Source organism: Rissa tridactyla, chromosome 2, assembly GCF_028500815.1.
Source record: "Rissa tridactyla isolate bRisTri1 chromosome 2, bRisTri1.patW.cur.20221130, whole genome shotgun sequence".
Taxonomy (NCBI): domain Eukaryota; kingdom Metazoa; phylum Chordata; class Aves; order Charadriiformes; family Laridae; genus Rissa; species Rissa tridactyla.
This window is the reverse complement of record NC_071467.1, coordinates 150,426,501-150,449,818: the sequence shown is the minus strand read 5'-3', so window position 1 is coordinate 150,449,818 and position 23,318 is coordinate 150,426,501. Positions and strand designations below refer to the sequence as shown.

Here is a 23,318-nt window from a genome sequence, read left to right as displayed (position 1 = left end):
GTCAGTAACAGGGATTTTCTGAACTGCAACTGCTACCATTTTTTTATTAAAAGGAAAATCCTACTCTGTCCTTTTTCTAGGAAGCAGGGATAGAAAATACCATCATTTAAAAACAAACAAACAAAAAAAAGGATATTACTACTGTCTAGAATATCCTGTAAATACAGAGGAGGCTGACTTGACTGTGAACATTATTCTCTAAGCTCCTGCCAAGAAAGGCTCTAGTAAGTGCTACCGTTGATTATTATTTTCTGATTGTTACGAGTTGTACACAGCAGCTAAATATGAAGCAGCTTTTTTTTGATTTCTTACGAGATTCAGTCTATGAAGCACGTAACTACACAGTACACCACCATAATACACAAAGTTATTTAAAAAGTCTCTAAAACAGCTAATATTTATTGTTAGTGAAAAATCCAGAACACTATTTCACGTTACCAAATGTTGCAGTATGTCTAAAGTCAGTCATACTTCTAAGTCAGTCAGTTAAAAAAAAAAAAGTTTATATAATCTTTGTGGTTATAAGAAAAACTACCGTACCTGTAAAAATAAAAAAATTGATAGGTGTTACAATGCTTAAATGATTGCTTCCAATGAAACTTGAACTTTGGTTTCACTGCAGTCTTCCAAACATGGTACAATGCACATTCAGTGTAACAATCTCATCACCTGAGTGATAATGGCTAAATTTTCATGAGAAATTATTTACTACTTAAATAAAGGTTAATGAAAGATAACTCACCACCATCCCTCTCTCTAACTCTGTGTGTATGCACACTTTTTGCTTTACTGTGCCCTGTGTTGTCACCGTATTTGTTTTCAGGGCTATCAGAGCGCCGCAACATTTTATTTGGTGGTGAAGGATCTGTGGTGTCTCGCATCTTGTCATGACGGTGATCACCGCCACCGGGGTGACTCTTGGATGAGTACTTAAGAGCCTGTAACAAATCACAAGAGAATAGGCATTTACATTAGATGTGAAGTTACAGAACTGATGTTACAACGTTATTTCGAAGTTTTAGATCTCTTTCCAAAACACTTTTTAAAGTTAATTAATTTTCATTTCCCATTTAAACAATCAGCATTAGTCCTTCTGATTTTAATTACCTACGTTAAAGCAACAAGTTCTGTAATTAGAACTCAAACCATTTTCTCCCACTATTACATCCAACATAACACCTAATTTCTCTGTCTTTTCACTGATGGACTACATACTTTCAGCAGTAAATAGGCCACAGTACTCCCCCACTTTTGGGAGAAGTACAAGTCTCCACTTGGTATTAAGAATATAAACAGAAAGTTACAATGGATCAGTATAAACTTTGAGTACATCCTCCATACTGTATTCAAGGCTGCTCAGTTTCACCACTACCTTGAACTTCTGTAAGGTTTTTTCAGTCCTAGCAACCCTGTAGCAGATGTAATAAAAACCCCTAGAATTCTGGGAAGCCAAAACATGTAATGTGATGATTAATTTTGAAGTATTTACCAAAAATTACATGTTCTGCCTCACTTTGACTTGCTTGATTTTGCAGTGTGAGCTTCTAAGTGGCAAGTGTTTACATTTACATGAACTGTCACTGACAGCTGCCTTGGACTGTCAGATTACACTTCACAGTGATACAAATACTCAGAAATGTAATAAAACAGTTCAATTCCGTGCCCTAAGGAGAGCAATATCTCAATATACGGCATTCCCCAGATTCGCACTCTGAGAACTGTTTTTTTTTTCAGTAGATACAGCAGAGGAATACAGTATCTACCTTACAGAAATTGAGATTATTGTCAGCAGCTTAGGGATCTCATGTTTTCTGAAGATGCCTAGCAGCTGGCAACTGCAGAAATTAAGCCTTACTGGCAACCCCAGTTATTCAGGGTCTAAAACCATGCCCTGCTCAGGTTACAGTCCATAGCAGCAGTTTTGGGGAGAAGAAAGGACTTGGGGAGGGGGGTGGGGGGAAGAACAAGATGCCTTTTGTTTTTAAAAGGAAAACACTCACCTCCCCCTGGATCTCCACTCCACTGCAAGTGACCCCGGCTCTCTCTCCCGCCCCTCGCACCGTATCCTCCCTCGACTCCTAGGCCCAAGCCCTACACGGGTCGCACTAGGCCTCTCCTCCTCGCCCCGGCCCCGCAGGCCTCAGAACAGCGCCGGAACCCCGCTCCCTCCGCCCGAGGCCGCCACCGCCCCCCGCTCCGCTCCCTCGGGCCCGACACGGCGCCGAGAGACGGGACCGGGCCGTCTGTTGCACCGCGGCCTGCGGCGGCGGCCGAAGCCTCCGCTGGAGTAGCTCCCCCCCCCCCCCCCCCCCGCTCCTCCTCCTGGGCCTAGCGGCCGGCGCTTGAGGTACCTGGTAGGGCTGCGAGTCCCCCCTGCGGTCGTGACAGCTGAAGAGAAAGCGAGAGAAAGAGAGAGACGTTAGCGAACAACCGTTACCGGCCGCCGGGGAAGGGGGCCCAAACATGGCGGAGGGGAGGGGGGAGACCCCGCGGGGCCAGGGGCCAGAGGAGGAGGAAGGGATTTACCCATCACTGAGTCTCTGCTGTTTCCTCGCATACATTACCATCAATGCCCGGCCTGTGTGTGTGAGTGTGAGGGGACCAGGAGGGGACGGCCGCGGCCGGGCCACAGGCGCCGAGGGGGGAGGAGGGGGAGGCAGCGCTCCGCCTCGCCGCCGACCGGGGGCAGGGAGGGGGGAAGGGAGGGAGGGGGCGGCTCGGGCGGCTCGGCTGGGAGCGGCGCTCACGGGCCCATCTCCTCCGCGCACAGCGAGAGGGGAGACGCCACCAACTCGGCCCCGCGCACGCTGAGACACTCCGGGAGCGCCGACTCCGCCGCCGCCGCCGCCGCTACCGCCGCGGCCGCCTCCTCCCCCCGCTGCGCCCGCCGCCACCGCCGCCGCTCCTCCAACTACATCCGGGAAACTCGGGCGACGCCGCGCTCGGTTAACGTCGGCTGTTTTCGGCTCTTTCCGACACGCTCCGTCCCCTCTGTCCCCTTTGCTCTCGGGCGACTCTGCCTTCGGGAAACATCGGCTGCCTCCGCCGAGCCCAACGCCCTTCAGTCGCTCTCTTCGGCAAACATCGGCTCCTTCCGTAACTCCCCTCGCTCCCCCCCCCTCCTCCCCCTCCCATCGGCCGGCCCGCCTCGCCCTCCACTCCCGAGCGCTACCTGTCTTCGGAAAACATCGGTTATTTCCGTAGAGATGTTGTCACGCTCCGCGCCGCGTTCGGAAACGCTCGGGTATTTCCGCCGCCCCTCAGTCAGGCGGCTCCGAGGCGCTGCCGGCCGGAGCAGCCGTTGGCGGGGCGCGCCCGGCTGATTGGACGAGGGCAGCCCCTGCCGGGCTGGGCCGTGAGGCAGCGGGGCTGCGGTGGGTCTTTGTCGCTGGGAGCCGACAGGGCGGGAACGCCAGGCAGGTGGGGGCAATAGGGGGAATTGCGAGAGAAGCGGCGGGGCGGGGGTAAGCGGCGCCCGGCCGCCAGATAGGAAAGGGAAGGTCTCCTCTTACCTACCCCCTCCTCCCCTTCCGCCCAGGGACTTGATGTATAGGCAGGAGCCATTTTGTATGCGGCTCATCGTCTGCGAGGAAGCGCTCGGCGGTGAAGAGGTTGTTAAAATGTCCCTGGGGAGGCGGCGGCCGCGCGGGTCGGGCCTGGTCCGGCCCCTGCGGCGGCGCCGGTTTGTTCCCGGCCTGCAGTGGCAGGGCTCTGCTGCCGGTCCCTGAGGAAATGCCGCCAGGCCACCGCGGCCCTGGCCGCTGAGGGAGCGAGGTGCTGGTGGTAGAACGGCCCGGGCGCGGTGAAACGGCCGCTGGGGTGGGGAGCGGGGGTGCGAGGGGCGCTAACGGCCGCCTGACGGGCTGTAGCGGTCACCTCCGGCCGGCGAGCGGCTCGCCCGCACCTCGGTAAAATTGTCATCCCAGAGCCCGTGAGGCGGCAACAGCGCCAGGTGGGTTTGTTTCAGGTGGCCCCGGGCTCTCTGAAGTGGGTGCCTGGCCGCTCAGTTTGCGAGGAGGATCCGCTTCATGAGAGGCCGAGTGGATGCCGCCGCTGTTGGTGGTGGTGACTGCTGAGCCGTCTCTCCTGGAAAGGGTCGTTCTGGTTATTTCTGACCATACCCTCGAAGTCTGAGGTACAAAGCATCGTATCGTTCAGAATGTTATTAAGATATAAAATATAATAGAAGCTTTTTTGGTACTGTAGTTGAGCATTGCTATGAGGGTATCGTAGGAGAGATCATTTTTTGGTAAAGGTGAGTATAGGTGACAGATTTTCTCCCTCCCTTTTCCTAAAAAGGGAAGAGATGTGGCACAACTCAGAACTAGCATGATAACCTTAATCAGACCATGTTTGCCCATGGCTCAGTCCGTGATAGGATACCATTATTCATGATAACTCTCTTACAGAAGTTTTCTTTCTTTTTTTTGTTGTCTTCTTTTTTTTTTTTAGAGTGCAGAAGGCTGTTGCTGAGACGGGACTTCAGGGAGCAGTGGCAGAGCTCAGGGAGGGGAGTGGAGGATGACTCAGCAGGGAGCTGTTCTTCAGGGTTACAATAATGAGCTAGTGAAATGCATTGAAGACTTGTGTATGCAAAAAGAAGAGCTGAACAAACAAATCCAGCAAGCAGAAGAGGAAAAAAATAAGCTCCAGCATGAAATCCAAGTCCTGAGTGAACAACTGGAGTGTGTATGTGAAAACCTGGCCCAAAAGGTAGCTTCACGGAATGAGCTTGATAAAATTCTTGCTGAAACTGAAGCTGCTTACATGAAGATATTGGATAGTTCTAGAACTTTGCTTAATGTCCTGAAGAAGGAAGTGGGAAGCTTAAAGCATATGCCAGAACTGAAAACCAATGTAACGTGAAACGGTCAAATGTTTGGACTCCACAGTGCTAAAATTCCACTAGGTGAGAAGTGTGGTTAGCCACAGAACCTTGCAATGACAGTATAAACAGAGAGAGATTTTCTTCCAACCTTTCTGTATGTTTTACTACTATTTTTAAATGCACTAGAAAGTAGATGAAATAAAGTTGCTGTTTAAAAAAAATCTAATTACTTAAACACTACAAAACTATATTGCAGGTAGGTAGTTGAGGCAGATGTGAGGCGCTCAGTTTTGACATGCTGATGCTTCCAGGCTATTCTGAAGGTCTGAAAAAAAAAAATCATGTTTTATTGGTTGGCTTCGGAGGCTACCAGTGAATTCCTGTTTGATTGAAAACTAGCAGATGCAATTGCTCAGATACTACTTCTTTTCACTTTACAAATGCTTAGGCTTTACTGTTAGGGGCCAAATAGAAACCAGCTATTGACTTTCCTGTAGGAATTTGGAGTTCTGTTTGATGCATGCACAAAGAGAGCCCCTGTTTACAATCATCTCTTACTTGTCTGGAATAACGGAAGTATAAGTTGAGCAAACATGACTAAGGCAGGGCATGGAGGATTAAACTGTGATACTATATATGGTTCATGCACCTTCTGAAGCTATACTCAAAAAGCCTTGCTTAGGTAGGAGGCATACTATGATGAAAGACAGGTTTTGGTGCAAGCGCGTATCTCCCACGTGCAGGGCACAGCACTACTTACAGCTATACCACGTAAGCTCAGACCAACTAATCCACTATGGATAAGGAAAAGATGACTATTTCAATAGTGTCTAGAAGTGCTGAAAAAACTACTGGGATTCAATCAAAAATACTAAGGGTTAAATACACGGCCAAAGATAATAATTTTAGCTACAAGCCAACAGTGAAACTACTGGAAACCTTTTTAGTGTGCTTTAGCTCTATACTGATCTATTAAGTAATTGTAATAAGATTTTAAATAATAGTGAACAATCTGGAATGGAGAGAAGTAAATACAAACGAAAGATGAAAAGCAGAAAATGAGATTAGGAATACTTTGCAGCTGTCAGGTATTCTTACAGATGAAGTTAAAATAGAACTTAGTTTAGAGATCTGGGAGGAGGTAATAGCATGGCAGAAATCTGAATTTAATCCCATCTATTATTTCTGGTAGTTACTAAACCTCTCTGTGTTTATGTGTGTACATACACATGCATTTTGTCCTACTCATTTGTGTGTTGCAGCAGTAACTTTTTTAAGTTGCATCTTGTAGTCAAATCTTCATTCTATACCAATTAACTAAATTGAAAGAAGTGCAATTGTAATCTTCTTACTTGATAACTGTGTGTCTCTCAGGTGCAAGTATAAAGAGTATGTAGATGTGAATAGTTTCAGTAATAGTTCTTCAGCAATAATATGAAGCACATTTTATGTTCATCTGGTTGTGATGCTACATCAGGGATTAGTGTGACCAAGCTAATCAACGATTTACGTGTATAGCATTTTCACTGACTTCCCTGGAGTAATGCTGAGGTGATAAAATTTGATAATCTCAGGGGTACTGCTGTTGTTTGTAATCCTGCAGTATTCAGGACCACCTTGTTTATATTGAAGTGAAACACAAAAATGTTGCTATTTTTTAGTAGCAAAAAAGTGATTTATTTGAGTGGATGTTTCTTGGCATTTTCTCTTCCCTCAGTCTGGTAGTAGTAACTAATTTATGTCAAAACAGGAAGACTCAGGAGGAAAAGGTATTAACTAAAGAGCAAGGGCTTCTAGAGTTGCATATGTAAACTGCTGCTTTTTATTATCTGAAAGGGAACTTGAAATTGTCTATGTGGAAAAAAATTGTATCATAGAAAGGTCATTTATAGAGAACAGTACAGTTAATTTTTCATATTATCTGTCTTAGATGATAATTACAGGTTTGTTTGCCTTAGAATAATCGTATATTATAACTAATGCCTCCTCTTGCTCTACCTTAGGCTGTTAAAACTAAAGAATTTTTAAGAGAAGCCTTGCAAGTCTTTGAAGAAGTCTGTTTCATGACCTATCTAAGTGTAGCTATTACAGTGTCAAAACTAAAATACTAGAGATGTTTGAATTTTTTTAAGTTACAAAACAAAGGGAAAATATAACTGTTGGCTAGTGTTTACACACATTGGGGCCTCCCAACTTTCAAATAAAAAGTTGAAATGTTAGAATTCCATTCAGTGATTCCAGTCTATAAAATTTCTGTTTAAATTCAGATTCACGAATGAAGAGCAATAATACCATATCTGTAGGGCTTGCCTGTTTGTAGAATAACTCACAAGTGTGGCAGTCATTCTGACGTAAGTGCACCTGCAGAGTCGTTAGTCAAAAATAGCTCTTACCATTATATTCTGTATTCACCCAAATGAATTTACTCTGTCCTTTTATTGATGTGGTAAACCTTTTTCACTGTTGTTTTTTCTGTTATAGTTTAATCTTGACATCTTTAATCTGTTGTAGTATAAATCTTGACATAAATAGCTTTTCTTAAACAGCTTCAGTTCATTAGAATAAAAGATATGCAAACTAAATTGATACATAGTATTGCTAGAACAGAAGTGATAATTTGCGGATTACAGCAGCTCTGGAGGGCTAGTCTGCAATGGAAAGTTTGTGTGAAATAAGGCAGGTTATAAACTTAAAGCATCATACTAAGTCCTGACTTAATTTTTATATTGATTTTATATGAGTGTCTGGGTTAGATCCAGTAATTTATTTGAGTGCTTACAATCTAGAAGCCTTAATGACAAAAGTTCAGGTTACCAAATTGTACTGCCTAATCTAAAGTGCTGTGTTGAGTGTCTTGTAGTTTATTTGGTATGTGAGGAGACACACTTTTTGGAACTCCTACCTGTGCTTGATTCAAAGCTCTGGTGAAACGCATCTAGAGCTCTGATCTAATTTCCTGAATTTATGTAGTAGCACCTCCACCTGGTTTCTAAATAACAGGAGGAGAGGTAATGATTCCCAGCTTTTATAGCAATACTTCTTAAATATGTACCTAGCACATACAACTGCAGCAAAAGTAGTCTGGCTAGCAGGTCGAGGGAGGTGATTCTGCCCCTCTACTCTGCTCTGGTGAGACGCCACCTGGAGTACTGCGTGCAGCTCTGGAGTCCTTAGCACAAGAAGGACATGGACCTGTTGGAACGGATCCAGTGCAGGGCCACAAAGATGATCAGAGGGCTGGAGCACCTCTCCTGTGAGGGCAGGCTGAGAGAGTTGGGGTTGTTCAGCCTGGAGAAGAGAAGGCTCGGGGGAGACCTTATAGCAGCCTTCCAGTACCTAAAGGGGGCCTACAGGAAAGATGGGGAGGGACCCACTCAGGGAGGGGAGTGATAGGAGAGGGGTAATGGTTTCAAACTGAGAGAGGGTAGGTTTAGATTAGACATTAGGAAGAAATTCTTTACTGTGAGGGTGGTGAGGCACTGGAACAGGTTGCCTGGGGAAGTTGTGGCTGCCCCATCCCTGGAAGTGTTCAAGGCCAGGCTGGATGGGGCTTTGAGCAGCCTGGTCTAGTGGGAGGTGTCCCTGCCCATGGCAGGGGAGTTGGAACTGGATGATCTTTAAGGTCCCTTCCAACCCGAACCATTCGATTCTGTGAACTAGGTATCAACAGGTTTTTCAAAACATTTGAACGTTGACTCTGCCAAGTAAGCTAAGTTTATTATGTATGATGGAGTTTGGTGGTTACCAAAGAAACTGCTTGTGAGTGATACGTTTAAAGTAATTTTCTGTGTGGAGGTGGTTAATATGGACCACTAGATGAAGTCCCTTATACAGGCAATCACTCACAATCCATCACTGTCTCTGCGGAGATGTTTACCCTACAGTTCAGGTACTACCCCACACACGCTTTCTGCTAATAGCCTTACAGGGGCAGGCATGAGTAGATTGGGATGGCATGAGTAGATTTTGGGCATGCCCAGAATGGGCATACTCAGCTGCACAGTGGCCAGTTCCAGCAGGAGGCTGTGGAATCGGCCTCCCGTTTGCTGGGTAAGGGTACTGCCAGGCTCATGCAGGATGTGTTGCTGTTGTTTTCTACCTTGGTAGCTCTCCTATGAACATTAATTGGTGAACTACTTGGGTTTTATAAAGAACCCTAAGTCCTGTCAGTGTATTAGATGCACTCCATGTGTATGTCAGATTGACCTTGGAGAATTTAGGCAGAGGGATGGCAATTTTTTGGCACTTTAACTTGGTGAATGCAAGAGATTTATTTCCTTGGATTAGGAGGTCTTCAGACTAGGAAGACTAGGCATCTTTAAACACCTGAAGAATTGTCCATTCAAACAATGAAGCAAACTATAATCTAAATCCAGATGGCTGGGTCTTGGATTGCAATTTCAGAATTAAGTATCTCAGTCCCATCTAGCTCTTGTGGTATAGGTGTGTCTCACTCCAAATGGATTAAGCTAAATTGGAACAAAGTTCAATTCTGCAATAAGAACATACAGAAGATTGGTAGCAAAAGGATCAAATGTCTACAGCTAACTTATTGTGTAGACGAGTCCTGCGCAGAAGACCAAGATGATTTTGCTTGTTAGGAGAAATTTGAGTTAGAAGATGTAGCTTGTGGCAGCTGCTGAAGTTATCCTGAACTTTGAGTAGATCCTGGGCTCTCGAATTTTTATGTAAGAAGGAGATAAAACAGTTCATTTTTTTAATAAGTTTTTTTCCTCCTTTTCAGTAATGAGTGAAGAAGTATCAATACATGCTTTAATATTGATTTGTTTATGTGTCTTTGTTGGGTTTTTTTTAACAGATAGATGGATAGACAAGTTTTCCTAAAATCAGAGCACTCATTTAACTTTGTTTTTAATATAAGTGTATGATTTTAAATATAGATGTAAATCCCACTTTTTTTTTTTTCTGTGTTGGGGGAAGGACATACTCGCTTTTGGTTTACTTTGTGCACCAATTGCTTTGTCAGCTGCTGTTGTGTTATCAGGGCTGGGGGGAGTCAGGCAGTGTGGCTGCTTCTTGGATGACTGTTCTACACTTCTTTTAAACTGGGAATGGGTCTTTTTTTGTTCTTTGCCTCTTACTGCTTTATGAATCTGTCTTTAATTTCAGTTACCCTAGAGTAGTCCTTGATTGTTGTCTTCCCCAGTTGATTTTCAGATGTAGTTTTGTCCAATATCTAGCGGTATAAACCAGATGTGTGCAGATGATGCAATTTACATATTAGCTATTGGTAAAACCTGATGGAGAGGTTCAGGCTTGCAGAGAAGGGAGCTTCAAGACCATATTATTTGGTCATTCATAGATTTAGTTTATGGGATTTGTGTGAAAACTAGCTTAGTATTGTAGTTTGATTTTACAGAAATACGAAGTTAGAAGACATGGGGCTAATAAACCACTTTCATTTTGTAGTGGCTTCAATAGTTTCACAAGATCTTGTGGGGTGGAACAGTCTGCACTTTTTTGTCTATTTGTGCAAGACTAGACTATGCTGCAGTAACCACTACAGTACATTAGTAAACTTTAACGTGAACTTGGGTATCTTATTTAGCAGCAGCATTGAAAATGATGGTGTCAAATCTTTGCCTTTTGAGTGTAGCTAGCCTGTTGCTTGCTACATCATTCAAAGTTGGTAATATTTGTGTGTGTGCTTCATTTGAACATCATAAATGGGAAAATGTTGCTCTTGGAATAGGGTTCGTCTGTATTGGAGGAAAATGCATACCTGTAGACAGAGATCACATTCGAGAAAAGGCATTTGAGAAAAGTCAGTCTCCCTCTGGAGGTGGGATTGATTGGGATTCTGCTGGCTGTGGTGGGAGCTTCAGTTTTGCTCACACCTCACTTCAAGGCATATGAAGTTATGTGGAATGACTTTTCCTCTCTGCTTACCGCCACTCATGTTTTGTAGAATATATGTACTTGGCCCTGAGGGATTTGTAACAGTGTTGAGTGTTCTCATTTATTATCTTTTCAGAGGCAGACACACAGCTTCCTGCAGTGGCCAGCCTAAATCAAGAAGACAGAAGTGTTAGGTACAGACTGTAAAACAAAGGAAGAGGCTGAACAATTTTTAACACTTAATTTTAAACATTTTTCAAAGTATGATACCAAATAGACTGATCATGGAGCATTTTAAAGGTAAACCTTCATAGCTGTTATTTTTGAGCTTGATACGCGTAGGTTCTCGTGCTCCAGTGAGAGCTCTTGTAAGGATCTTTCCATTGATACGTGGTATATGGGAACATTTTTAAAAAAACTATTTCCATCATGGTCCATGACAGATCTGTAACTTAAATTTTTTTTAAATCACTTAATTGATTCAGTTGAACATAGTAAAAAAAAAAAAAAAGAAAATCTCTTTCCTAAATGCTTTCAAATCTCCCTGTCTGTATTCAGAATTAGACCAAATTATTTTTTGTAGTATTCTCTTGTTGTTGTTACATGGTTATTAACAAGTTGATACAACTTAGAGACCCATTCTGATCCGGCTTGTCTCTCAGTTCCAGAGACAAAATCCTTTCTGTGTTCTGCAAGCTTTAACTCTTTTTAAAGCTTCTTTTTCCTTATGCAGTAAGAACACTTTGAGTTGAAAATCAGATTGACAGTTAGTGATGTATTTTTTAATATAGGTGGTAGTCAGGGCTGAATCATATTCTGTCAGATGTTTGAAAACAAAAAAACCTAGCTAGTAGTAATTCTTCATATGCTTATGCAGCTGTTCAGTAACAGAAATCCTGATGGAGATTTGTGCTGCTTACTGTCCAGTAGTAAGTGGGGTTACTTGCTGTAATGGACAAACCCAAGGTAGTTTTCATTAAATATTGGTCCTTCCTCAAGAATTGTTGCTAGCATGAAAGGAATGGATACTTCAGCCCAGTGTGGAGGGCGTGTGGGGCAAAAGAGACACTGCCTTTTCAGTAGAGCACCCACTTGTGGAAACAGAGGAGCATCTTTGTTAGCCTGGCTCATGGTGGAGGGTTGTGAGACGATTCAAACCAAGTGGTTATAATGGTCACAGATTACTGTTGCAAGGTCCACTGAAGCAAGCTCACAAAAAGAAAACCTAGACCATGCTGTCAGTCACAAGGAATTTGATACCTGATCACGGTCAGGTTATCTTTAAATGCACAAGCTCAAGTACAGCTGGAAGCAGTGTAGCTGCAACAGTATTGGGCTCAGCAAGGGTTAATTTGCCCTGCCAAAAAGCAGTTGACCATGTGGACACACTTATGAAATCTTGTGCGCTCAGGAGTCGCTGGACTTGCTGGAAAAGGGTAACCTGTTTCTCTTCTTGAAACTCAGGGAATTCTGTCTTTTAGTGACATGCAACATTAGATATGACTCCATGAGAAGGATACATGCTTAAAATCCTATTCCTTGTAGGGCCTTTTCTCTGAAGCCTAAAGTGTTCTTGCTTTAGATTCAGGTTGTTTGAGTTCAAAGACCTGTGGCCAAAGGAAAACATACAGATGCCTAAGCTCCACTGAAGTCTGCAAGCCTGTAAGTGGTTTGTATTCACTGTGTAGTACACCAAGTTCTTGGTCAAACGCTGTCTAATTCTTCAGTTGAGTTGCGAGTTTTGTGGCTGCTCTTAGTAGTTTAAATGATTTGCAACAAGCGTTGCTTGTTCAATTTGGAATGTACTTTCAGGTTTTTTTGTTTGTTTGTTTTTTAATGAAGAATTCCATTGAGGCCTCCTGTGGCACTCTGCCATAGGCATTCATGTTGTGCATATGAATATATGGGTTTTCTTTGAGAATGTCAGAAAGAAACTACCTGTACAACAGCAATTTAAGTGAAACAAGATTTGGTTTTACGCCATGCTGTGCACATTTTAAAAAGTGTTTAAAAATGCCAAGTGTATACATACATCTATTTATATAGGACATATAAACAAGTGCTTCCAATCAACAGATCACAAAGTACCTTACAGAGAATGTTAATATCTTTATCCCCCTTGATAAACAGTGACATTTGATAGTAATCTGCCACAAATCAGGAACAGATCTGGAAATAGTGGCTTTGCTTTTTCAGCCTCAACTGAATGCTCTGACTTGGGCTGCTTCCAAGGGATTCACATCCTGTTTGGCGTTTGACATAAACCAACTGGATTATGCATTTTCAACCTGTGTGTTGGGGGAAGGGAAAGAAATAACTGAGCAGATGCATACTTTCTGCTATTACTCACTTTACATGGCATGCAGCATCATGATGATGTTTGAAAGTATTACTTATTTATCCATGGATACACCCTTCATGACAAAGTATCCCAGCTCCGGAGCAGCTATTCTCACTTTCCAGACCTGCTCTCTCCAAGTCCCTACTTACATGTATTTGGGAACTGACTGTAGGAGACAGGTCACAGGAACAGAAAGAACTTTTAATGATAGTTGCTAATTAATTACCTTTTACGAGTCTAACCTTGTTCAGATGGGTCGTCTTTACAAACCCTGCTGTTTTGTCTCACTTTCATCAGACCTCTTATTACCTTATGCTAGCCTATGTAAGACCACCAGGTATTTGCACTGACAGCCTTTAAGGGTTTTCTAGACATTGAGGCTCCTTGGTGTTTAAGTACAGTGGAGGATCTGACTTCTAGTCCATCTAGAATGGTATGTAGACCACATAACAGCATTCTGACCACATATAACAGCAGCAGGCTGCGTGGCAACCATATTCTACTACAGCTCGTTTTGGGTTAATGGATTTGAGGTACCATGGCAAGTCAGGAATTGTAGAGAGATGGATGGATAGGCCTCTTCTATAGGGAAAAGAAGCTGGCTGTATGAATTCAGATTAAAAATTACTTTAATCTAGGACAGGTGACACCTGACAGCAGTATTTTATTTCACATACTACAATAAATACATGCCCCTTAAAATATATGTATAAATATACTGAGCATTTTAATAAGTGTAGTATGTTCTCGGTAGAAACCTGTCTAATATATCAGTACTGTCTGCCATTAGAGAGGACAATTTAAATAGGCTGGTCATTAACAACTTGCATTAGTTGTGTACCCTCTGCAGCGCCCCCAGTCTTGCCACTATATAAACCCTCGTTTGTAGCCCTATCCTCCTCTGTCTGCCGCAACAACTTTTGTTGTCCCTATTTCCTGGCCCCTTCTTACCATGTTTTTAGTTATCCCAAGCTGCTGACCAGAAGCACTCTGCTCTTCTGCCACATGGTGTGTTGGAGATACTTTCACTATCTTCAGATTGCCCAGACGTGCTCTGGCACGCTTGGAAAAATTGTTTGCAAAGTTAAACAGATTTCATTCAGTTTGATAGGGCCAAAAAAGTTATGGTTAGGTGGGGTAAGAATATTATATGGTAGAGAAACAACAGACACCTGAGGAGTTTCATCCTATGAAAAACCCATCCTAAAAAGACTTTTAGATTGAAGTAATAGATGGAGGGAATGGGGTGTTCCTGATATGCTGTGGATATTAAAGAATAGACATTTATTATGCTTGTCAATGAGAATATCCTTGTCCCAGCAAATGCAGACTTTGTTTATAAACTTCTGCAAATGAAGAAGGCCTATATGGGGTGCTGTAATTTAATTAGTATTAAGGCTACGTGCAGAGTAACTTGAGTGTGTTCCAGAAATGATTGCACTGTGTTTGAGAAAAGACTAATCTTCATATTAAAAAGAGGAAAAAGGAGTATAATGCTGGAGCTTGCAGATCAATGATCTCATTGAGGAAGCCACTATAGGTCAGCTAGGTATTTTTTCAGAGCTCTGAATATGACCTATATTGCAAAATAATAAACATGTGCTAAGATAGTGGAGTATGCTCACAGTGAGGCTACTTGTAAAAAGTTATGTCAAGACATTGTACCTATTCAGCAATTTTCTTTGTAATCCTGCTCTATTTTACAAACTAATATGTTCCCCAGTAAGGTGTGCTAGAGATAACGTTCCAGATGCCTTCATCTGCAGTGAGAAAGGAGAGGCAATTAAAAGTCTGCACGCTGTGAAATCTCTGGGTATGAACAGCGTCTGCATAGACTTCTATAACATTTTAGGGAACAATTGGTTTTCCTGCTGTCTGGGATGACTGAATGCAAAAATAGTTTTTGAATGAGGACAGCAGCTCAGTTGTTTTCACACTGGCATAAAGGTTTCTATTTTTATTTACTGATAGCAAAGTCTTGGTGACAAACTGGCTCTTCCAGACCAGACAAACTGTATTTTCTTTTATTAGCAGTCATCATTTCATCTTAGACAAAGAAAGGGCAGATTTCTGATAATGTAGTGAAAGAACCTGGGGCAGAGCAGTATCTGGTACTGGCCTCCATCAAAGAGGAGGAAAAGCACAAAAGGACAACATTGCTGGCCTTGGTCTGAATTGAGTGGGGTTGCTTGCAGAAGTAGCAAGTAAGAGGACTTTTTTTTTTTTTTTTTTTTACTTGCTCCCTCCTACATCATTATTGGGCTGAGTGGGGAAGGAATTTTCTTTCTCTTTAAAGGTATGAATAATAATAAATGGGATAATTTGCTCCAAGAAAAGCCAATACCACATGGGAAGCAGCTACGGCTGCCCCATGGGAGCTCTGTTTTTTTCCTTCAGAAAAGAATTTTCATCATGCAAATTCTAAAAGCCAGCAGCCATTTAAGGGGAAGGAGAAACAACAAAATCCTGTGTTTGCTTGTCATTGCAGACCAATTATTCTTCCAGTAGCTGCACTCCTGTGTGCGTTTTTTTCGTTGCAAGTACTGCCTGTCCAAAACATGGAGTTTTGGTCTCAGATCTGTTCAGTTTAAAATACATTTTTTTATTTTAGATGAGCTTAATAAAGCAGTGCACATATTGGTACTTATATAGGTATGAAATTTGTCTGTAACTGTTAGTTAAAAGTCCTTTTCGCTGGCTTAGCAGCCATGTATTATTATACCATGTATTATTATTACACTGATGTAGCTAAAATGGAGCTTGGTTCTTGGACATTAAGATGAGCCTTTTAACTTAGATTGTGCCTGTACTTTATAGTTTTGGGTGTTGGTGAAGTCAGCAGTGACAAAACACAAGGTGTAACTTGATTTCTGTGGACTTAAAATAAATCTTCCCATATTTCTTTGCATGAACATTTTTGTTTAAATAACTTCTGCATTTGGTTGTTTGGTGGGAAAGCACAGCCAAATATCTTAAAGAGATATCGAAAGTCATTTGTTTTGGCTAACAGTACGCTTTCTGTATAATCTCATCCAGGAGAGATTTTAAGTGCGGTACCTGTTCAGAGCCTGGACCCTCAGAGCACAAAACAGGCTCCATTTCCCAAGCCCATCACTCCCACCGCACATGAACATGCCAGTCGGTTTTGCAAGGCCCATGGGACAAGGGGCCATCTCGTGGGTGCTGGTAGAGAGCAGGTGATTAAAGAAATGGAGGCAATACATGCTGTACAGAACCACCGCAGGCAGGCTCACACTGAGACAGTCAGAAGGACCTGAGCGTCTCTACTCTGCATGAAGTGCTAAATAAAAGTAAATAGATGCGTGTGTGCGTATGCTGCTTGAGCTACCTGATGCTACCTTTGCTACGTGGGGATTCTGGGAAGTTATGAACTAACCTGTAGTTAAAATCATCTTGTTAGCATGAGCAAAGCCCCTAACACCAACCAAAGTAAGTAGTTGTGTGGTGTTACTGGATTTTAAAGTGTTGAATTTCTGCATCTGTAATTTCTGATTCTAGTGCTGTGTCCTGTATGGTAGTAAAGAGGGTAACAAAACTCATTTTAAAGTTCTGGAATGAGTTTTAAGTTAATACTAAGAATTTAATAAGTGCCCAAGAGGCTTTTATACCACAAGGCTTACTTAAAGTTAGTGGAGTTCGTGCTCTGCTTGCTATTGCTCTGGACTTCAAGACTGAGGATTCCTGGTGTGTTTCTCGAAGGCCTGGCTCCTAAAATCAAGGTATTTTCTTTGTTCTTCCCCACCTTTGAAGTTATATTTCTGTTCCTTGTAAAGAGAAGGTTGAAAACACAAAAGCAAGTAAGCATGAAAGGCTCAGAAATGAAAGGCAAATATAAATAATTCTATATCTTTTTCATGACTTAACAACAGTCCCACACTTTGTGCTTGGCCTGATGCATGTCTCTCTGAATGCTGGAAGCTGGTTGTGGTCAAAGTCCTACTGAAAATTTCACCCCCTGTTTTGCTCCAATCACAGAAGATGCAATTACATTGACTTTAAGACAGGCACTTTTCTAATCTACGCTTGTAGATGCTGCAGCACACTATGTGCTTTCTTTATGTGAATATTTAAATTCCTCTCTTACTATCTCTAGCAACTTCACCCAGCTTTCTGCAGTTGCTATGTGTTACTCAGACACGTCAGGGCAGCTCCTTCCAGCCCAGCCTCAGCACAATCTGCAGGTGTCACGGAGCAAGGTCTGGTTTGGAGGCTGAGTTCTGGAGCTCCCAGGCCAGCAGAAACGGGACGCCCCATGGGATGGCAGGGGGAGGGAACGCTGCCAGGTCCTGGGAGAGAGTGTGTCCAACAGCGGTACGTGGCCCCTCTTCTGCCAGAAGAAACATCAGCTTGGTGTGACGCTTCCCAGAATTGGGAATGTTAGAGGAACGAGCAATGGAGAGGCAGGGATGTTTCAGGGCTGAAAGAAGGTCTAGGGGATCTCCTGACATCACAATATATTCAGCCCGTGGAAATGAATACAGGAAAGGTAAATGGGGAAATGTCTGAGGACAAGGGTTTTCTAATATTTACAGGATTTCTTTGGAGTCTGAAAGGCCAAAAATATCACAACATCTAGCTGGAGACTGAAGATGGGATTTAGAAATGGAATAATTTATCAAACTGGAGCTAAAAATAGATGTAAATATGCTGTATAAAGGGTAGGGTGAAGATGTTTTAGTAAAACTGACACTGAAAATGGGAGGATAAACTGCTGAGAACAGGGAGATCAAGAGAAATTTTTCTGAAAGGAGAACGTCACAAGAACTTAAGCTGCCTAATTTTAAAAATGTTTTTTATTAAAAATATGTAAATATAGTCTCTAACATCAAGAATAATTTGTCACAATAGAAATAAGATAATTAAATCCTCAGCAAAATAAAGATGAATTTTGATGCTATTCCACGATCATTCTTGACAAATGTTTTCAATTTGACCTAAACAATAGCAAGGAGGCTTTGTGGGTGTCATAATATTATGAGATCTAGACCTGAATGATTTGTTTCAGTCATTATAGCGAGGGGACAGTAAGAGGGAACATGACAAAAATATAGAAAACAATGAGTAGGGCTGTACATAATTTTGGCGCTCGTATTTCTGTAATAAATCATATGGTAGTTTGTGGTTTGCTTAAAGCTTCAGCTCCCAGATTCATGTAGTATATAAGAATCTTAAGACTTCATTGCAGAGAAACAAATTTCTGATTTTTACGATTGCAGGAAGACTTTAATACAGAGCAAGAGAAGGAACCAAAATACATCTTTTAAGAGACAAGTTGGTACAAGTTTTCACTCAAAGCCTAAAATCTACCTTCTTACACTAAAAAAAATGGAAAGGCATAAAGCTGAGAGTTGATCCTTGCTGTTAGAGCTCAGGTTGGTATTTATAGGGCGTTAGTTACTCCGATGGACGTTGCGAAGCCTTGTATCCCACCCTTTTCTCTCCTTGGCAATATTCTTATAGAGCCTTGGAAACAACATGCCTCTGCCCTCTGTTTTACTTGCTTTTTCCTTCAGCAGATGCTGACGAGCCGAGTGTCTGATTTCAGTTCTGATCTGGAATAACTCCAGGGGCGTGCACCAAGCCATCTCCTGACAGGGTGGTGGCGGGGAGGAGAGTCAGGACTATTGTTCTCCCTCCGTGTGTCCCTCCCACAGCAGCAGCCAGCATTGTTCCTCTTTATTTACTTCCCTCTCTCTGTAAACCAGCAGGGCTCGCAGGAGAGGGACGCAGCTCTCCTCATTAGAATAATTAGGCTGATTTATGAGAGAATGACAGAGTGAAGGAGAGCTCCTTCTGCAGCGTTCACCACTGGAGGCTGGGCACCCAGCCAGCTGCTGGCAGTGCGGTGCTGGGCCTCCATGCTCGCTTCTTCTCCTGCCACCAGCTCCCCAGGCAAGCTGGAGGGCCCCCAACTCTTCAACCTTTGCATCTCGATGAAAATGTACAGACACATGCAAGAAACACTTTTTTCCTTCACATGGTGTTCTTCACAAGTTGTATGTTCTAAGGTAATACTGAAGGTCTAGTTAAAATAACGAAGGAAAAGGAAAACTCCCATGTTGGGCCCTTCTGTACCATTAGCTAAGCGGAAAGTTTGGCTTACAAAATGTTCCTCAAGCAGGTTCACTGTGTCACTGAAACAGTGAGAGCGGGTAAGGCTTTATTCCTCTCCTGCAAATGGAAGTTTTCCATTACTTTTAGGCAAGGCTTATGTACGAGGAGTTATGAAATTTCCTCCTTCCTGGGAAAATGTTCCGAGTACCTTTTTTTCATTGCATTTCCTTGGTATGTTCAGGGCAAAATACAGTGTGTACCTGCGAAGTTCTACTGCATACTGGAAGACCCATTTGAAATGCACATAGACATATTTAAAAACACATTTAAGCTTTTAAAAACATATCGTACAGGCAAACAGCAACAAAAAAAAAAAAGATCATTGGCGATTCTGCCTGTTGTTTTTCTGCCTGGCATCAGAATCAAACACTGAACTTGCAAAAGTTGCCAGCTGCTTCTACTTCCCAGTGCGATGATTGTGGTCATCTTTAGGAAAGAAACCATGCCCATGGCTTGTCTTTGCTGACAGGATGGCATTTGGAGTGCCTGAAAGGCAACTAAATCATTTTGTAAATCATTCCTCCAAATCTATAAGAGTATTTTTTGTTTGGGAGCAGATTAATGGTGCCAGAGTTTCAAGAGCAGTTATTCCTATGCAGTAGCCCTCCGTATTGCGAACTCCATGAAAAGCCTCAATGAACCCAAAGAGCTCACGGTATAATCAAGCCAGAGAAATGAAAGTAATAAAGAAATGAAATATATATTACAAACTAACATCATAAATCTTAGTGCAATTGAACTACCTGTAACAAAATGCCTCATACCAGCCATAGGAAAAACAAGCCAGCATCCAACTTTTTGGATTCTGACTTGTCCCACCTTCGCGTTGTCCCAAATGCTCTCAAGAACATGCTCTCAGCTGGAACATCTGCCTCTGTCTTTTGCACAGAGGGAAAAGCAGTGCAAAACACAATTTCACCCATCCCATTCCCTCATGCAAAGGCTCGGTGTACTTTTGCCTTAGCAGGTTGGCAGTTCTGACTGGCACAAAGTTGATCCATGTGGAAATCCACCCTCTTTTGACAAAGTTGCATTCCAGAAATTGAGCAAGAACACTCCCCTTCATTTTGTAAGGCGGGAGAGAGGTGGGCAGGGTGACCCCGAGACCTGGCCACTGCACTTTGCAGCCAGAAGAAAAAAATTAGGGCATACATTACTCTGTGTTCACCAGAAAACAGAAAGCGTCTAAAGCCCTAGCCAAACCACAGTTTTATTGTTCAGAAGTTAGTGTTTCGATACATAAATACAAGACCTGATTTTTTCTGCCTCCAGACAGAGTGATTTCATTGATGCACATGGGGCATTCCCGTAGGAAGAGTTCAGTATTAGTGCTGTTGTGTGCAAGGGCCATCCATGGGGAAGAGACACAGCCATAAAATGGAGAAACGGTTAAAACACTCCGCAGTGTGCTTCTCTCCTAAACAACCATCCTGTACTTGCTTTCCCTCTCTCTTCTCAAAATTGCTGCCTTGGGGAGGTGAAGAATTACCATTGCCATAAACCGTAATCAGGATCAGCTGCGCAAAGGGAAAGGCCTTGCTCAAATATCAAAGGGGTCTTAAACTGCCAAAACTGACCTTCATTTTAACTGGGAAATGCGTGCTCTTGAATGGCAATGTTCCCATGAACGCATGTTTTGTTTTGTTTCAGCTCGTTGGGAATCTTTGCTGCAGCAGTGTTGATCGAAGCTCCTGGACAATGAGCCTGGGATGAGGAATCACATACACATTCCAGAAACATTTTTCTGTGCTGAACTCGTCTCAGCAGCGACAGTGCCCGGCTTTGTCGTCCCCTCTGCCACGGCGCTGCCTTCCGGGGCTCGCCCCTTTGTGTTTGCATCCCTGCTTGCCTAAGTAACTCCACATTTTCTGCATTCTCATAACCCAGTTGTCTGGATTGGGGAGAAAAATGAGATAACAACTCTTCAAGGGGATTTTTGCTGCCACAGGAGCAGTTGACGTTTGGATGAGCTCTCAATCGTTCAAGGGCCAAGCACGACAAGAAGAAACAGACATTAAATCTTTGCAGTCAAATATAAACCCACGGTATCACAGTGCCTCAGCCTCCCATGTGCTGCCTCCCTTTTTACGTTTCACAGGGTAACATTTGACTGGAGAGGATCTACACTTCAAAAACGTTTAGTTTAAAACCTATTTCCAAACTTATCTTTCTAATGGACTCAAACTGCACACTGAACTTTGGGGAAATTCAGATCCACATTTCCTTCTGTATTTCATGGCTCAATTCCAGCCATAGTTTAAAACAAAGAGGCTTAGCTGCTGTCAGCTGAAGTCAAGTACTGTGTTCCCCCCGCTTCTCCTAGGATATGCTGTATTAGAGCAAATACTCATTTCCATCATCTCAGAATTATGTTCTGAATTCTTTATAAGTACCTGTTAAACACTCTGATGAAAAAGCTTATTTTCTAAATTCTACCTTACATTTAACATGAACTGCAAGGAACGGTAGTGGAAAGAGCAGATTGTCAGCAAGGCCTGTAGAGGTGTCCATTCTGAAAAAGCCCCTCACCAAGACGGTGGCTATTTGTAAAACACACTTCTTGTCTGATAATAGAAAAATATAATCTGTCATAAAAGTCACAGCTCCTTCACAGTTTCCCCTCTCAGCTTCCTCTGTGAACAGCTGTCAATACGTGTATGAAACTAACTTAAAAAGAAAACAAGATAGGTTTGATGTCTGATGCAAAACAAACCGATCTTTTAAATGGAGCTTTTTCAGGTAGAAAACCCTCTGGAGTTAATTGGGTGGGAGTTTTTAGGTTATTTTTCATCACTGCAACATGTTGTTTTGCAACACAAAATATGTCCATTTACAGTAAATAGAGAGATGTCTGCAATAAATTAACTTCAGAGTTTCGGAAACACAGATGGTATTTCTTGCACTTTCCCAAAGGGCTACATTTGCTCCAGAAAAAGCAGAGATTGTAGCTATTCTGTTATTTTTATGAGTTCGTTCATCCCCATCATTCCTACTTCACTAAGAAGAGATAAAATATGATTTACAATTTATCTGCAATCAAGCAAGGAGACGAAACAATTTACGTTGTCACTTGCAATATGTTTCTTCTGCCTCCGGCGTTTAATTTTTAAAAAGTATATTTGTAAAAGAAATCGTGAAGATTAGGTACTCCGAAAGGCAAGTCTTACCATTCAGTACATTTTGGATAGGGAAAAGCATGCATCGCTGGTGTAACGCAATAACTAACATCATAACTTAACAATTTTGTCCCTGCAATGCCATCCTTGTAGAGCCCCTTCTTCGGGGAAGCCCGGATCGGGCGCCTCGCCCTTACAGCCAGGAGGTGGCACGATGCTCCCGCCGCGCTCCCGCCCTGCTCCCTCCCTGCTCCCTCCCTGCTCCCGCCGCGCTCCCGCCCTGCTCCCTCCCTGCTCCCGCCGCGCTCCCGCCCTGCTCCCGCCGCGCTCCCGCCGCGCTCCCGCCGTGCCCCCGCCGCCCCCCGGCGGGGCTCCCGCTGCTTGGCGCTGCTGCTGCCCATGTCGGTCCCGAACTCGCAAACGATGAAGCCCTCGGCGATAAGATTTCCACAAGCAGCATTTTCACAAGCAGCAGGTCGTTTCCAGTGCTCCCTTCCCTTCCCTTCCCTTCCCTTCCCTTCCCTTCCCTTCCCTTCCCTTCCCTTCCCTTCCCTTCCCTTCCCTTCCCTTCCCTTCCCTTCCCTATTTCAAATAACTGACGTGGAGCTTACCCTCATCACTACAGAGAGAAGGAAAAATAGAATAGGACGACTCTTTAAAAAAAACATTTATATATGGATATGCACGGGTAACATTTTGTAACTACCTTTGAGCTTATGTTCACAAGTGACTTAAAACATTTTTTTGATTTTTTTCACCGTTATGTTGCAAGACCTTTAATTCAGGACGCTCCAGTGAGGGCAGAATTGCCGTGTCCTTTGAACGGAGAGGGTAATTGAAGTATACAGCTTAGCGAGGGCCTGCATTCATCCCACCTAATTATAGGCATCTAAGTGTGAGGCCTAACTTAGAAGCCAGCTTGTCTCTGCTTCCCTCTAGAGTCGATGGATAGATCTGGCACCTCCAGAGGGATTCAGTGCACACAGCTATCAAAAAACCCATGCAGTTAACCCCACACGCAGGGGGAAAAAAAAAAAAA

General features: G+C 43.1%; 2 protein-coding genes across 16 annotated transcripts in view; one reads left to right on the top strand and one right to left on the bottom strand.

Annotated features, from left to right (window-relative positions):
• Positions 1-3,286, bottom strand: part of WAC (WW domain containing adaptor with coiled-coil) — a 63,745-nt gene extending 60,459 nt beyond the window's left edge. For 2 of the 8 annotated variants that reach the window (XM_054191779.1, XM_054191786.1), the window contains exons 1-3: positions 2,565-3,111; positions 2,352-2,388; positions 743-938 (exon numbers count right to left, since the gene is read on the bottom strand). In XM_054191779.1, coding sequence (XP_054047754.1) covers positions 743-889 — 147 coding nt within the window. In that variant the 5' untranslated portion in view covers positions 890-938; positions 2,352-2,388; positions 2,565-3,111. Of the gene's footprint in view, positions 1-742; positions 939-2,000; positions 2,255-2,351; positions 2,389-2,526; positions 3,112-3,172 lie in introns of those variants that run through there. The other 6 variants (XM_054191783.1, XM_054191780.1, XM_054191782.1 and 3 more) reach the window with 6 other exon arrangements.
• On the top strand, positions 3,249-22,557 carry LOC128905554 (microtubule nucleation factor SSNA1-like). 8 transcript variants are annotated; one of them, XR_008464901.1, is made up of 4 exons: positions 3,281-3,420; positions 4,453-4,909; positions 10,824-10,987; positions 20,814-22,557. XR_008464901.1 is itself a non-coding variant. In XM_054191789.1 (3 exons), the coding sequence occupies exon 2, from the start codon at positions 4,522-4,524 to the stop codon at positions 4,864-4,866; it is 345 nt and encodes a 114-aa protein (XP_054047764.1). In that variant the 5' UTR covers positions 3,281-3,420; positions 4,453-4,521; the 3' UTR covers positions 4,867-4,909; positions 20,814-22,554. The 8 variants fall into 8 exon arrangements, 7 of the variants coding, with proteins under 7 accessions (XP_054047768.1, XP_054047764.1, XP_054047766.1 ...); XM_054191789.1 differs by lacking the exon at positions 10,824-10,987 and having other exon boundaries at positions 20,814-22,554; XM_054191791.1 differs by lacking the exon at positions 20,814-22,557 and having other exon boundaries at positions 10,824-16,058.
• Positions 22,558-23,318: the final 761 nt, after the last annotated feature.